General features: G+C 36.7%; 1 protein-coding gene across 1 annotated transcript in view; it reads left to right on the forward strand.

The window, feature by feature from the left end:
- Positions 1-1,807: 1,807 nt before the first annotated feature.
- Positions 1,808-12,219, forward strand: part of PRUNE2 (prune homolog 2 with BCH domain) — a 100,798-nt gene continuing 90,386 nt past the window's right edge. Inside the window, exons 1-4 of the mRNA XM_054286206.1 lie at positions 1,808-1,868; positions 3,136-3,299; positions 9,404-9,556; positions 12,083-12,177. Of these exons, the coding sequence (XP_054142181.1) occupies positions 1,858-1,868; positions 3,136-3,299; positions 9,404-9,556; positions 12,083-12,177 (423 nt within the window). The 5' untranslated portion in view covers positions 1,808-1,857. The remainder of the gene's footprint in view (positions 1,869-3,135; positions 3,300-9,403; positions 9,557-12,082; positions 12,178-12,219) is intronic.

Raw genomic sequence — 12,219 nt, forward strand, 5'->3', positions numbered from 1 at the left:
TCTTCAGTAAGCTGTCTTTCCTGGGAATGGAGGGAATATAGGGAATGGAGACAGTCTCCTGGATTTATTACCCAAATCTGTTTTGATGGCTGCGTTCCATTAAAGGAAAGAGAACCTAAGTTTATTCCATATGTTCAGGTAGACCTAAGATTAGACATAGAGAAAAAAAGGTTTGCTTAACAAGTATTGCACATTTATAATCATTAAGGGTAATGTAATAATTACATGCTTCTGTTGAAAGATTAAAATTTTGATATCCAGAATTCCAGTTAAAAATAGCAGAAAGTACATCAGCCTGTACATACCCACAACAAAAATGGTTGCTTTCATGTGTTTGTTTATGAAACATCTCTTAGCATCAGTCACATATGTTTCACCAATTAAGAAGCACTGAAAGTAAATAAACTGTGATGTTTCCATGCAGCTAGCTTGACAGTAATGATGTGCACAAGAGAAAAACTTAGTCTTATATTTTGTGTGTGTGATTGTGAAGAAGGTAGATCCTTCCCTTCAATACTTTGCTTTCATACAGTAGGTTTGTCTTCTCTTTTCCTCTTGTTTAGAAGGCTCTTCATTTTACTAAGTGAGAAAAATTCAAAATTCATAGTACTTCAACTGTGTTCAGCTTCTGAAGTTTCGGGATGAAAGGTTACTTTGTCTATTTACTGATTTCAGCTAAGTGAAGAAAAAAGGGTAAAATTAAAATTACAACTTGCTGCGTATTATTTGCTGTTTATTTTTTTTTGTGTTTCTCTACACTCTTTTGGACTGTTTTTCTAAATGGATTTGTGAGATGTTTTGAAAAGCTTTTCCATGTGTACATGTAGTTGCTGCTTATCTGTTACTTATCTGTGAGGGACTTCGGTCAGATTCAGACCTCATTGGATTCTGAACTATGGTGTCTTGTGAAATTTAGTTTTTGGCTTTCTTGGGAGGTCTGAATCCGAGGAATTGCCTTCCTGTGGACAGGAAGTCCATTCCTTCAGTCAGCAGTGAAAAATGCTACAACTGAGTACAAAGCCTAATATTTAACTTGTCCTTTTAACTTTTCTCATTTGACTTTTTCTCATAATTTCAACTTATGGCAATTGTCTTCTAATATGTTACAGAACAGGAGCAAACGTGTGGAAAAAGTCCATGTTGTTCTTGGGAATAAACCCTGTGATTTGGATTCACTTATTTCTACCCTGGCCTATGCCTACTTTCTGGACAAGGTAATGGAAAAATTGGACTGAGTGGTCTTAATTCACTTTTTCCAGGTTGTTACAGATGTCTTATTGTTAAGTCAATTGTAAAAATATTTTTCCTCGACAATGACTTTGTTATTATCGTAAGTTTTTAAAAGATAAATAATCAACATTTCTTTCCATACAAAGATGAATGAATGGTTATTCTGATGATTTCTTGAATAACATGAGAAAAATCAGTCCTGTGCTTCATTCCTTATCCTTTTCCTCTCCTGGTTTCCCAGGTACTTTCTAAGAGGCAAACAGTGACAGGTGAAGGGAAAAAAGTGTGAAATACCTCTTTTTTTTTTTTTTAACTAAGGGAGGAGGAGAAAACCTGAAAGAGAAAATCTAGGCTGTACCTAATTGCTTACTCTGTTAAAATACCATCCCGATGAAAGACAGGTCCAGTTCTCACAAAAGCACACCTATGTTACAGGTCAGCCCTCCTGATGTTCTCTGCTTACCTGTGTTGAACATACCAAGAAAAGACTTCAGCTACTTCACTGAGACAAGATTTATTTTGGACGAGCTGAAAATCCCAGAGTCATTCCATATCTTCCGAGATGAAATCAATTTGCATCAGCTGAATGCTGAAGGGAAATTGTCTTTAACGCTTGTAAACAGCAGCATGCTGACAAGGTACTGCGTTTTACGTACAGTAAGGTGGTTTATGTGAGTTTGAGCTGTTTCAAAAATTACGGTTTTTTCTGTATTAGTATTGATATTGCTATGTTAACACAGACCCAAAAAAAGGAACCTAAAATGTATTTTGTCTCCCTTTATGTTGAGTAACTGTAACAAGGTGAACAGTCATCTTTGCATCACTTTTAATGGAACTTCCAGTTTTAAAAACCTAGTGTTTTCACACCTCTTAGATTAGGTATTTTAATGTAGTTAAATAGTCTGGAGGTTTCCTGTGGCCAGTAGATAAGATATCAGAGTTTTTTTCCTGCTTCTTAGTTAGCTTTCCTTTGAGAATCTTATATGGATTTGCAGGTGCCCACACACTAGGATATGTGCCGTTGAGATGGCTGATGGATTTTAGTGGTCTTTACCAACTACAGCCTTTCAAAAGGCTCAGAGTAGATGTTGGGAAGATCATGGTCCGGATACCCATCCTTAAAAGGGACCATTTACAAGGCCGTTGTGAATGTTTTATGGAGAGCCTCTTTATAATGGTCTGCCTGCCTTCCCCAGAGTGAAGGATGCTGTTTACTTCCAGCTGTCCTTAGAATTTCGTTTAAGACATTCATTAAGTAGCATCCTATAGATCCATGGTACTCTGAGAAGTTTAAAGGTTAGAGTAAAAGTAGGGAAAATCTGAAGGAAAAAATATGTGTGGATGTCATAGCTGTTGGTGCATTAAGTGGCATCAGCTCAGTGCATCATTCACTCCTCAGAGCAAAAATTACCTATAGGTCTGCTTTATGTTTATTACTGTCACTACCTCTTTCTTCCTTCTGAAGAATCGCGATTAGTATTTTACTATTAAAATTAGTTTGGCTTGCCTACTACTATTTTAAACAGAAACATAATGTATCTAAATGCAAAAAAAAAAAAAAAATTTTTTTTGTATGTTTTCAGAATATTCAGTTGGGAAGATCCTAAATCTCCTTCATATAATGACGGCTGTTTTCAGCACATGTAGAAATACTTTTTTTCAATAGTTTTTAGTACATGCTGTACTTAGTGATGTATCAAACAGTTAAAGAACACTGAACACATAATTTAAGAATCACAGATTTAGGACCTCTGTGACATCCTTTGGCTTTATAGCAGATTTCAGGTAGCTATAACAATGCTGTCATAGTCCAGAATTAAAAAAAAATGTGTTGCACTTTCTTACTGACTTGTCTATGTAGCTATGAAGATAAATATATGTATAACTTCTGAATTTGCTTGATAGTGAGGATAAAAGTTTGGAATCAGCTGTTGTCAAAGTCATCAATCCAGATGAGCAATGTGACAAGACCCTGGAGTTACAAGCATGTTCTTCCTCTTTAGTCGTAAAAGAGATTCTTCAGGAGGCACCAGAGTTAATCACTCAGCAACTGGCTTATCTCCTCAGAGGTGAGAGATTACTCTTTATATTAAATACTGAAAGGTTTAATGGAGTGTTTCTGAATTTGCTCATGCAGAAAGAGTGTGATCCATTCTTTGGTTAACAATCCCTTTAAAGACCACAGGAAGCTTCATAAAAGAAGCAGGGAGTAAAGAGTTTGTTAAAGAGTAACATTATATTGAATATTAAAAATGTGCATTTAAAAATAGGCATGAGAGGTCTTTGCTGTATCACTAGACAAGAATATTAAATGAAGCTGTCTACTTACCAGCTGGGTAGCTGGAAAAGCTGTGCAGTTCGTTGATTCCAGGGGCATTGTGGACAACAATATGGATTGGAATCTAATATTTACAAGTTAAAGCTTCTCCCTCCCAATGGTTGTACTTTTTTTATGGAATGATATTTTAATGGCATGATGCAAAACTTTTGCTGTTTAAAAACAGTGTTACCAAATCTGCATTGTGTTCTCCTTTTCTTTTGTAGTGTATGCCCAGCAGAGCACAAAGTGGGGATGGGCTTCAACAATCACTATTATTTTCTTCTCTGTCTTGGAAGTTCATAATTTATATTAATTTTGTTGGTTCATTTGCTGCATAGAAATTTCCAGTTGGAAATAAAACAGGTGTTGAAAAGAACAGTCAGTGCTTTTAAGTTATTAACTGTGCTTTAATAATTTTTAACAAATTTTATGGGTTTTAAGTTCTAATGATGTGAAACTGCTAAATGTCCTTTTAAGAAATTAATGTGGGCATGTTTAAGGAGGATTATAAAAACTTGTCTACATTTAGACTTCAGAAGCAATGAGAATCTTGACAAATCATTGTACTCATCGCTATGATAACTAATAAACATGTTATAAGAAATCAAAAAGATTAATTTTTTAAAATATTCCACAGAATAAGCATTAACAGTAGCACAGCATTTAGCCTGCCCTGACAATATCTTTCCATGCTAACAAATTTTAGTTAACTTGCCATGAAGCATTTTTGTAAGCTCCGAATTTCTGTTGAGTAGCTCTCCAGGAGTCTAAGCAAATGAACAAGGATAATAATTGGTTTTGGAGGCAGAACAAAAAAAGGGTTTTTAGGGAATATCAGTATACTTGTTTGTTAGTGCAGAGTCAGAGGGAGAGGTCTGAATAATGTTCAAGAACATGTTCGAGTACTCTATGTGCCTGTGTCAGTTCTGTGCCTCTAATATGTCTCCAGATTAAAGTTAAGTGCTTTTATTAGTGTTTGCATTAGAGATAGCACTTACAGTTTTGGGAAATATAGTAGCTAATTCTAATTTTTTTTAATCAATGAGTAATTACATTTTGATTATTACATTTGGTAGAGCAAATTTGAGGAACTTAGTGGATAAAAAGTCCCTGCATACCTTTTTTTGCATGGTATGAAGTGATTGGCAAAGCCTAGGGAACAAAACACAGCTGCACTTGAGACTTGGTGCTTTTCTACTTTTCCCAGCAGCTCAGGGACTGGTACAGAGGTTGCAACTAAAAAGGTTCTATTCTGTTTTTCATATTTTGCTATGTTACTTCCAATGTAAATGTGTATATAGTTAATATGTCTAAACATCAGGTGAAGTTCAGAAGAGAAGGCCAAATTAAAAGTTAGAGTGCTAAGAATTAGGATTTTATTTTCATAAAACTGCTGCTGTCTGAGTCTCTGAGCTGGGAGGCCTTCTTTAAGCTTCTGACTTTCCAGTGAGTATTTTGCTAGGAGAATTTTCAGATAAAAGAAAATCTCATGTTTTAATAATTATCATGTGGTGACCAAGACAGCTTAATTTGTTGACTGTTTTTGAAACTTCTTTTTTCTTGAAGTCTGTTAGCAGTTTTTAAATTCCAATAAAAAGGCAGATGTTTATGTATATAAATTTCACCCTTGAGCAAACTTTACGTGCTTGTCTATTTAAAAAAAAAAAAAAAACAAGTCAAGAAAAAAGACATTTCCTGTGAAACTGAGCATTACTGATTTAGGCATTTTTATATTTCAAGATAATTTTTGTTTTTAGGTGAATGCTTTTCTGGTATCTTTTTCTCCTTATCAGACATTATACAAGCTTATTCTACCCTTGGGCTTTTGAGTAGAGCCTGCTTGGACAATCAGTGTTGTACAGCCATATTTGCCTCAAGTTAGAGTTGTGCTGTCCCTGGATTTGTGCCAGAAGCAAACAATTACAGAACCTGCCAGAGTCCTGGGCCTGTATTATTTTATTTCCCAAGAGATGTTTATGAGGGGACTGTTGCCAAACTCAAGATCCATTAAACTGCTGAATCATTACATTCTCTGTTGCAGCCAGCTGGCAAGGATTTTATTCTAAGCACTCACTGTCAGGTATCTTGGGTCAATGCACTCTCAAAAAGGCCTCCTTATGTTTATTTGTATAAGGCCTTGAAGGATGCCACAAGGTGCAAACCACAACATGTAAATATAGACAGATTTCCAGCAAGAGCGTCTGCAGTTTTTTTAATGTGAATCTTTTGCTAGTGATGAGCTGCATAGTTGAGGTCTTTTCAAGCCCTGTTGGGGCAGTCTGACTTTCAGTAGAGGAGATTAGTTTGTTATTCTAGCCACCCAGACAAATGTTAAGAAATGCCTTTTTAAGGACTTTGGGAATTAGGCCAGTATTTTCTTTTGTTCTGTCTTGTACATTGATCAGATGGTTCTCATGCTCCTGCACTGATGCGTCCTTAATATATATACCCTGAAGAAAGGATCATTTTGGCACTTACTTGGACTGACACTTCTTTTTAATATATGAAAGCAGGTTTTTTTGGAGGCAGTGTTTTTCCTTTCTTTTCACCAGTGAAGTTTTATTCCAGTTTCATTGCATTCCTGTTAATTACAGTAAAGATTGCTTAATTGGATATATTTGCAATTTTGATTTGCAGGTTTGTTTTTTTTTGGGGGGGGGGGGGGGTTAGTGTGTGAGGAGTGTTAAAGTATACTTTCCATAAAGTTTTCCCCTCTTTCCTGTCCTTTATTTTTACAGGTTATGGGACAAAACTTTGATAGGAGAAATGCTTATATTTTCATTGTACTGTTTCTCTCAGCCGTAAACTTATAATTCAGGAGATGCTTGTGCTGTTCTTAATGTTTTCCCAAAACGACTTCTGCCTTCATTAGATCATGTTTAATATTAATGCACAGCAATTGCTTTTGGCAAAACTAATGCTTCGCTTCCAAACTGCTTTGCAAAAAAATAATAAAATGCACATTTTTAAGAGCCTTAGCCTATTTTCTAGTGACCTCTTCAGAAAAAAAAAATGTAGTGAAGTGTGATGTACACAAGAAATAATATTGAATCTTGTATTGCCTATTATATTTTTTTTCTCTGCTTGTAAGCAGAGAGCAGCCACCATTATGCTTTCAGAAGCCCTAGAGGAGTTGCACCAACACTCAGTAAAATCTGCAGGAGATTTCTGAGACTGTGTATTGCTTTTACAGCAGGTATTTTTAAGATAGCACATGACTAAATGGACTACGACCTCTGGTCAAGCAAAAATAACTTAAGTGACCTCTTTTTCTAAACTACCTGGAATCTTAACCCTCACAGGAATGCTGAGGCTCCCTGGAGTAGAAGAGGTGTGCCGTTCTCCCCTGGTGATGAGGAGAGTATTGAAGACTGATCATAGCATTAAAGGACAAGTAAATGTTGATCTTGGGGCTTGCTGACACCCTAGTAATTTGAGAATGATCCTTTTCTGGCTTTCATCCCAGTAGAAAAGTTGTCAGTTGCAAGCACTACAATTTTGGTGTGACTAGTGACAAAACAAGAGCCTTTTAGAAACCTTTCTAAGGTGTCTGCCTATTGTGAATGAAGGTTACATCATGTTGACTTCCAAACTGGTGAGTGTGGGTGGATATACAACTCACACCTCTTGTTCTTCTGCATTTTCCTGTATGTTTGTATTGGTCTTACCCAAATAATCATTCCCTGGAGCACACACAACTGTGGTAATAATTTCATACATTGTGTACCTGAGGAGCTTCTGTGCAGATGGACAGAATGCCTAAGTCATTCTTATACTACTGGGGGGCTTTACAGGATATTCTGCAGCCTTGCTCCAGTACGTGATGAATTTGAGCACATGTTGTAGATACAGCACTTTTTCTGGAGTCTCCATTTCCTTTGTGCGTGCATGAGTAATTTCCCTCACTGTTTCTAGAGGAAGGAAAAAAAGCAGAAAGTTGCTGTTGCTAAAATACTTTATGCAGCCTGGTCCCTGAGCTGTCATTTATCCAGATGTACCTCTGTGCTGACTGAAACCGTGTTGTGGGGTGTCTCAATCATTCTGGTCACCACTCTTTCCTAGAAAAGTGGAAACTTGGGAATGTATCTCAAGAGTATATATGTAGCACAAGCACTATTATCTGCTATTGAGTTGAACAACAGAGGGATAGTTTTAGATGAATTATTGTGGATGCTGCCGGTTGAGAAGCTTTTTTCTTGTTAGAGGGACTGAAAACCAGGCCTTGATAATGGGTATAGATATCTGGATACTTTATGTTTCAGTTTTTTGCCTGTAGAAGTCTGAAATCTGCTGGTTATGTTGGGTACCTAGATTTAGAAATATCAATCGGGATCAGTATATGTGATTTTCATGCAGTCTGTATTTATTTTTTAATACTATCTAACAGTGCAGGAGCATTGTCTTAAGGTGATTGAAAGACTGACATAAAGAGCTGCTGTGAATTAAAAGAAAATTGACAGTTACAATATCTGTTATAGAGACAAAGAATAGAACTTCATGTATTTGTGTTTAACTCCAGAGATTAGTATGAGGAGCATCTTTTGACTTGTTAAGCATTATTTATTGTTTAATCCACACAGGATTTGTTTAATAAGGGTATGTTTACCTAGCATGGCACAATTATTTTTTGTTGCAAGTGGTTTGTGAATTTTGAAGAAATGCTTCTTGTTATTTCATATGATATTGTAGGAGAAAAGGAAAATGAATATATAGTAGATGTTTGGATCCTAGCTCATCTGGTAAGATTGAGGGTGGCTGTGTCAAGGTTTTTCATTTACACTTTTTTGCTCTGTGCTGAAGCCTACACACTTTGTTTTGCAGTAACTGTCTTACACACTTACTGTACTTCGTTGCTCATTGACCCAGCATGGTGCAATGAAATCATACACTAGTTTGAAATTCTTGTGCACCGTAAAGTAGTAAATTATTTCAAGGCTGAACTATAAGATTTTATTATCCCAAATTTACTGTGAGTGATTGGAAGCAAACACTGTCTTTAGGTATTTTGATAAATGGGATCTCAGTCTCCAGGGAATGAAAGGGGTGACTTAGTGTGCAGCACACAGTTGTCTGAAAATACATGACTCACTTCTGTATTGTAGGACAGTTCCAATCACTCTGAAGTTGTTTACTGGATGATGTTTCTCTTAAATTTTAAAATTTTGATTGTCTGAATTGGTGTTTTTTTGGTGTGTCCATTGACAAGAGTTATCCAGAGTTAGTTACATCACAATGACAAATGACTTTAAGATGACTCAGTTCAAACACCACTGCCATGAATGGGGATACCTTTCTCTAGGTATGCTCTGAGCAGCCTGGTCTAGCCTGGCCTTGAGCACTTCCAGGGATGGGGCATCCCCATATTCTCTGGGCAGCCCGTTCTGCAGACTCACCATCCTCACAGTAAAGTATTTATTCCTTTTGTCCTCCGTATGAGCTCCAATGTAGGAGTTCAATGACGCATCTGTGGAAGGGTGGTTGACAATGTGGATTTGTGTTTCAAAACACAGCAGCGCTTGGTCTAATGCCTGGAGAGAGGAGGACACAGGCTGGTGTGCCGTTGGCTGCTGCTGGCCGTGCCGCACAGCCGCGTTCGTGTACAAGCATGCTGCACACTGTGGCTACACTGCCACCAGCCAGTTACCTGTAGCAGAGGCACTGAAGAGGCAGCCAGTTCTGATTTAGGGGTTTCATGTTAGGAAGATGTTTCTATGTGAAACTCTCAGTGAACTCTCAGTGGAAACAACCGCCAAGAAGTAACCTCCAAGAAGCAATACAGTAAATCTTCTTGTTTCTGTTGTACCTCTTTGATATCTACAGGAGACATTGATTTTTTGTCTATCAATGTTTCAGGGAGTATTCTCTTCAAGTGCATGTCTTTGGAAGCTGACAGAATGACAGAACACCAGGAGAAAATACTGTCAGTTTTGGAGGAAAGGTTTCCAGATCTTCCCCCGCGAGAGGAAATTATCTCTGCTCTCCAGGAGACTCAGTTTAACACCCAAGGTAGTGCAACTTCCTTCCATTTTTCAGACATGTTACAAATTTATTTGTGTAATTGTATCAGAACTCTGTTTTATTATGTGTGGTGAAAATAGGTGCAGCATGCTGTCTTCATTGACAGTTAAAAGTTGTATATTAATTTTAAATTAAGCTCCTTACATTCTAAATCATGGAATTGGGATTTTTTTTTGAGGAACTACTTAGCTCATAAATAATCTTGTATTGTTTTTACAGATAAAGTTAACAATTTGTTTTACATATTGCTTTTACAAGTGTATTTTCATCAAGAATTTATGATTCTTGATTCACGATTCACATGGTCATAAAAAATGTGTCAGTCCATGGGAAGAAATTGTATTGCAATTGCCCATGTTGTGTAGAAGTAGATTTTGTGTTATGACCCAGATTTACTAAGGGCTGTGTACATGTGAAGTCAATTTGACATCAGACTCAGATTAAGGAAGCAGCGGGAAAGTTGCAATTCTTTTCCTTTCTTCTGATTGAAATACTGAGTAGAAGTATTCAGTGATCTAAAGTCGCAGTGTTTGAACCCAAAATTTAGTAGCAGGCTTTTGAAGAGATGCTGTGAAAGCTTGAAAAAAATGGTTGCAATAACTCTTACAATTTTTACTGGCGTTGGCTGCCAAGCTCTTACCAAAGAGTGAGTATCAAATTCCTAGGGGTATTTTCTTTTGGATGTATCAGGTAAGCACAGGGTCCATGCAGACTCAAGCTCTTTATTTGTTCTCTGTCTGCCCATATGCAGAAAGTAGTCATTGAAGTTCAGACCATCAGCCTGAGACAGCTGCCCTGTCTGGTAGATAAGGGCAGAATTGAGGTGCTGCTTCCTTTGCCTTTTCTTTCAGTGAGATTACAGGGTAATTTAGTTCAGGTGTATAAAGCTTCACATGAATTCTCTTAAGTTCCTTTACTCAATCAGTAGAATTCAGGAATGAACTGTATGCAGTCTAGATTGGAAAGTAGTGGTGAAAGTAGCTTTTATGGAAGTCAGTTCTTAGTTCTGCCACTTGCCAGGGAAAACAGTTTAGTACTGTTTGTCATTATGTTTTCTGTAATATCAAATGCAAAACTTGGACAAGTATATGTAGTGGGTGTAGTCTGCATGGTACTGGTTGCCAGTAATTTATGTATGTCACATGAGGCATGGGGAGGGCACTATCATGCACTCTTCTTTTTTTTTTTTGGCTTATAACTCCTGTTTTCTGTGTATTACAAGGCACATATTTACTGTATATTCACATACAAAAATTGCATGTGGCATTTCTTTTAGTAGAATGCTGCTGAGTTTCAGGAGCCCCTTGAAGGATGTAACCTCTACTGAGTATTTTACCTAATATACTCATTATTTGAGGCAATATTAGGACAATGCAGCCAAAATATTTCTCAGTTTCTGGCAGAAATCATGATTTATTGGCCTGAATTAATTTAAGGCACAATAGGTTGCAGCCCCCCAGAAAGTTTGTAGGTTATATAAAAATTTTTTTAAATGATAGATGCGTAAATGTTCATCTTGTCATTAGATTGGCTGCAGTAGCTGGACTCTATACAGGAACAGTAATGAAAGGATTAATTTCTTTGACTCAGATTGGTTTGACTCAGATTGGTTTCCCTCTTGAAAATAATTTGTACAAACACGTGGTGGATGTTAAACTGCTGTGCCTTGAAGGTTGGTAGGCGTTTCAGTTGTTGCCCTGCACTGACATAGGTGGCTTGCAGCATTCTTTACGTAGGCATTCGGCTGTCATGTCTGTGTTGCAATAATGTGATGTAGTTATGTTCCTCTACATAATATGCATTTATTTTGAGAATCTTTGTCGCATTTTAGGCAAACACATCCAATGAGGGAAACTTAGTCACTTGGATTTTCAATATATTGGGCTTAAACATACCAATATGTCTGGTTGCAATTCCTGTTTTACACCATTACTTCTCATGATAATGTTTCTATGGTACATAAACATATACTTAGTTCATGAATGATTTGAAGGAAATCAGAAAAACCCATTGGTGTTATCAATTCATGAAGAAGGTCAGAAAGGTTGAATGTCTGTGTTTACAGAATATCTTAAGTTCCTTGCTTTTGAATATTTCATAAACACCATCATAGTCCACAGGTGCTTTACAATATATTAATTATTTCAGAAGTAGTTTGATATTTGTGATTTCATATTAGGCCATAGAAATTGCCTAGCTATACATTTATCATCAGCTGGAATTAGGTTCACTTAAAAACTTCAGTGTTCACACAAGAACACAGGTGTTGCAGTAGACTTAATTTTTCATACTTGTTGTTAGTGTGTATCCTCCATTAAATCTCTTCCTTTCTTAAAAAAATCCCTCTAGAAACATTAAGCATTGAAATATTAATTTTACCTTTGATTTTCTCATATGACATCCTGAAATACAGAAAGAAGGTTCAGGATTAAGGTCTAAGCTGTGTTTTTAATTTATGCATCTGTCAGCTGTAGATAATTGTATATATGGAAATATGTCTATTCTCTTAAACAGGTGTGAACATTGAGGAGCTTATGCTCAAGGATCTCAAGGAGATTTCAGATGGAGAAATCAAAGTAGCGATTAGCACTGTGTACATGACACTGGAGGTAAGAGGAACTTGAAATATGTTTAACAGCCTTATTGCACAT

Source organism: Melozone crissalis, unplaced genomic scaffold (assembly GCF_028551555.1).
Source record: "Melozone crissalis strain CALT ecotype California unplaced genomic scaffold, PUWL_Pcris_2 ptg000005l_1, whole genome shotgun sequence".
Lineage (NCBI taxonomy): Eukaryota > Metazoa > Chordata > Aves > Passeriformes > Passerellidae > Melozone > Melozone crissalis.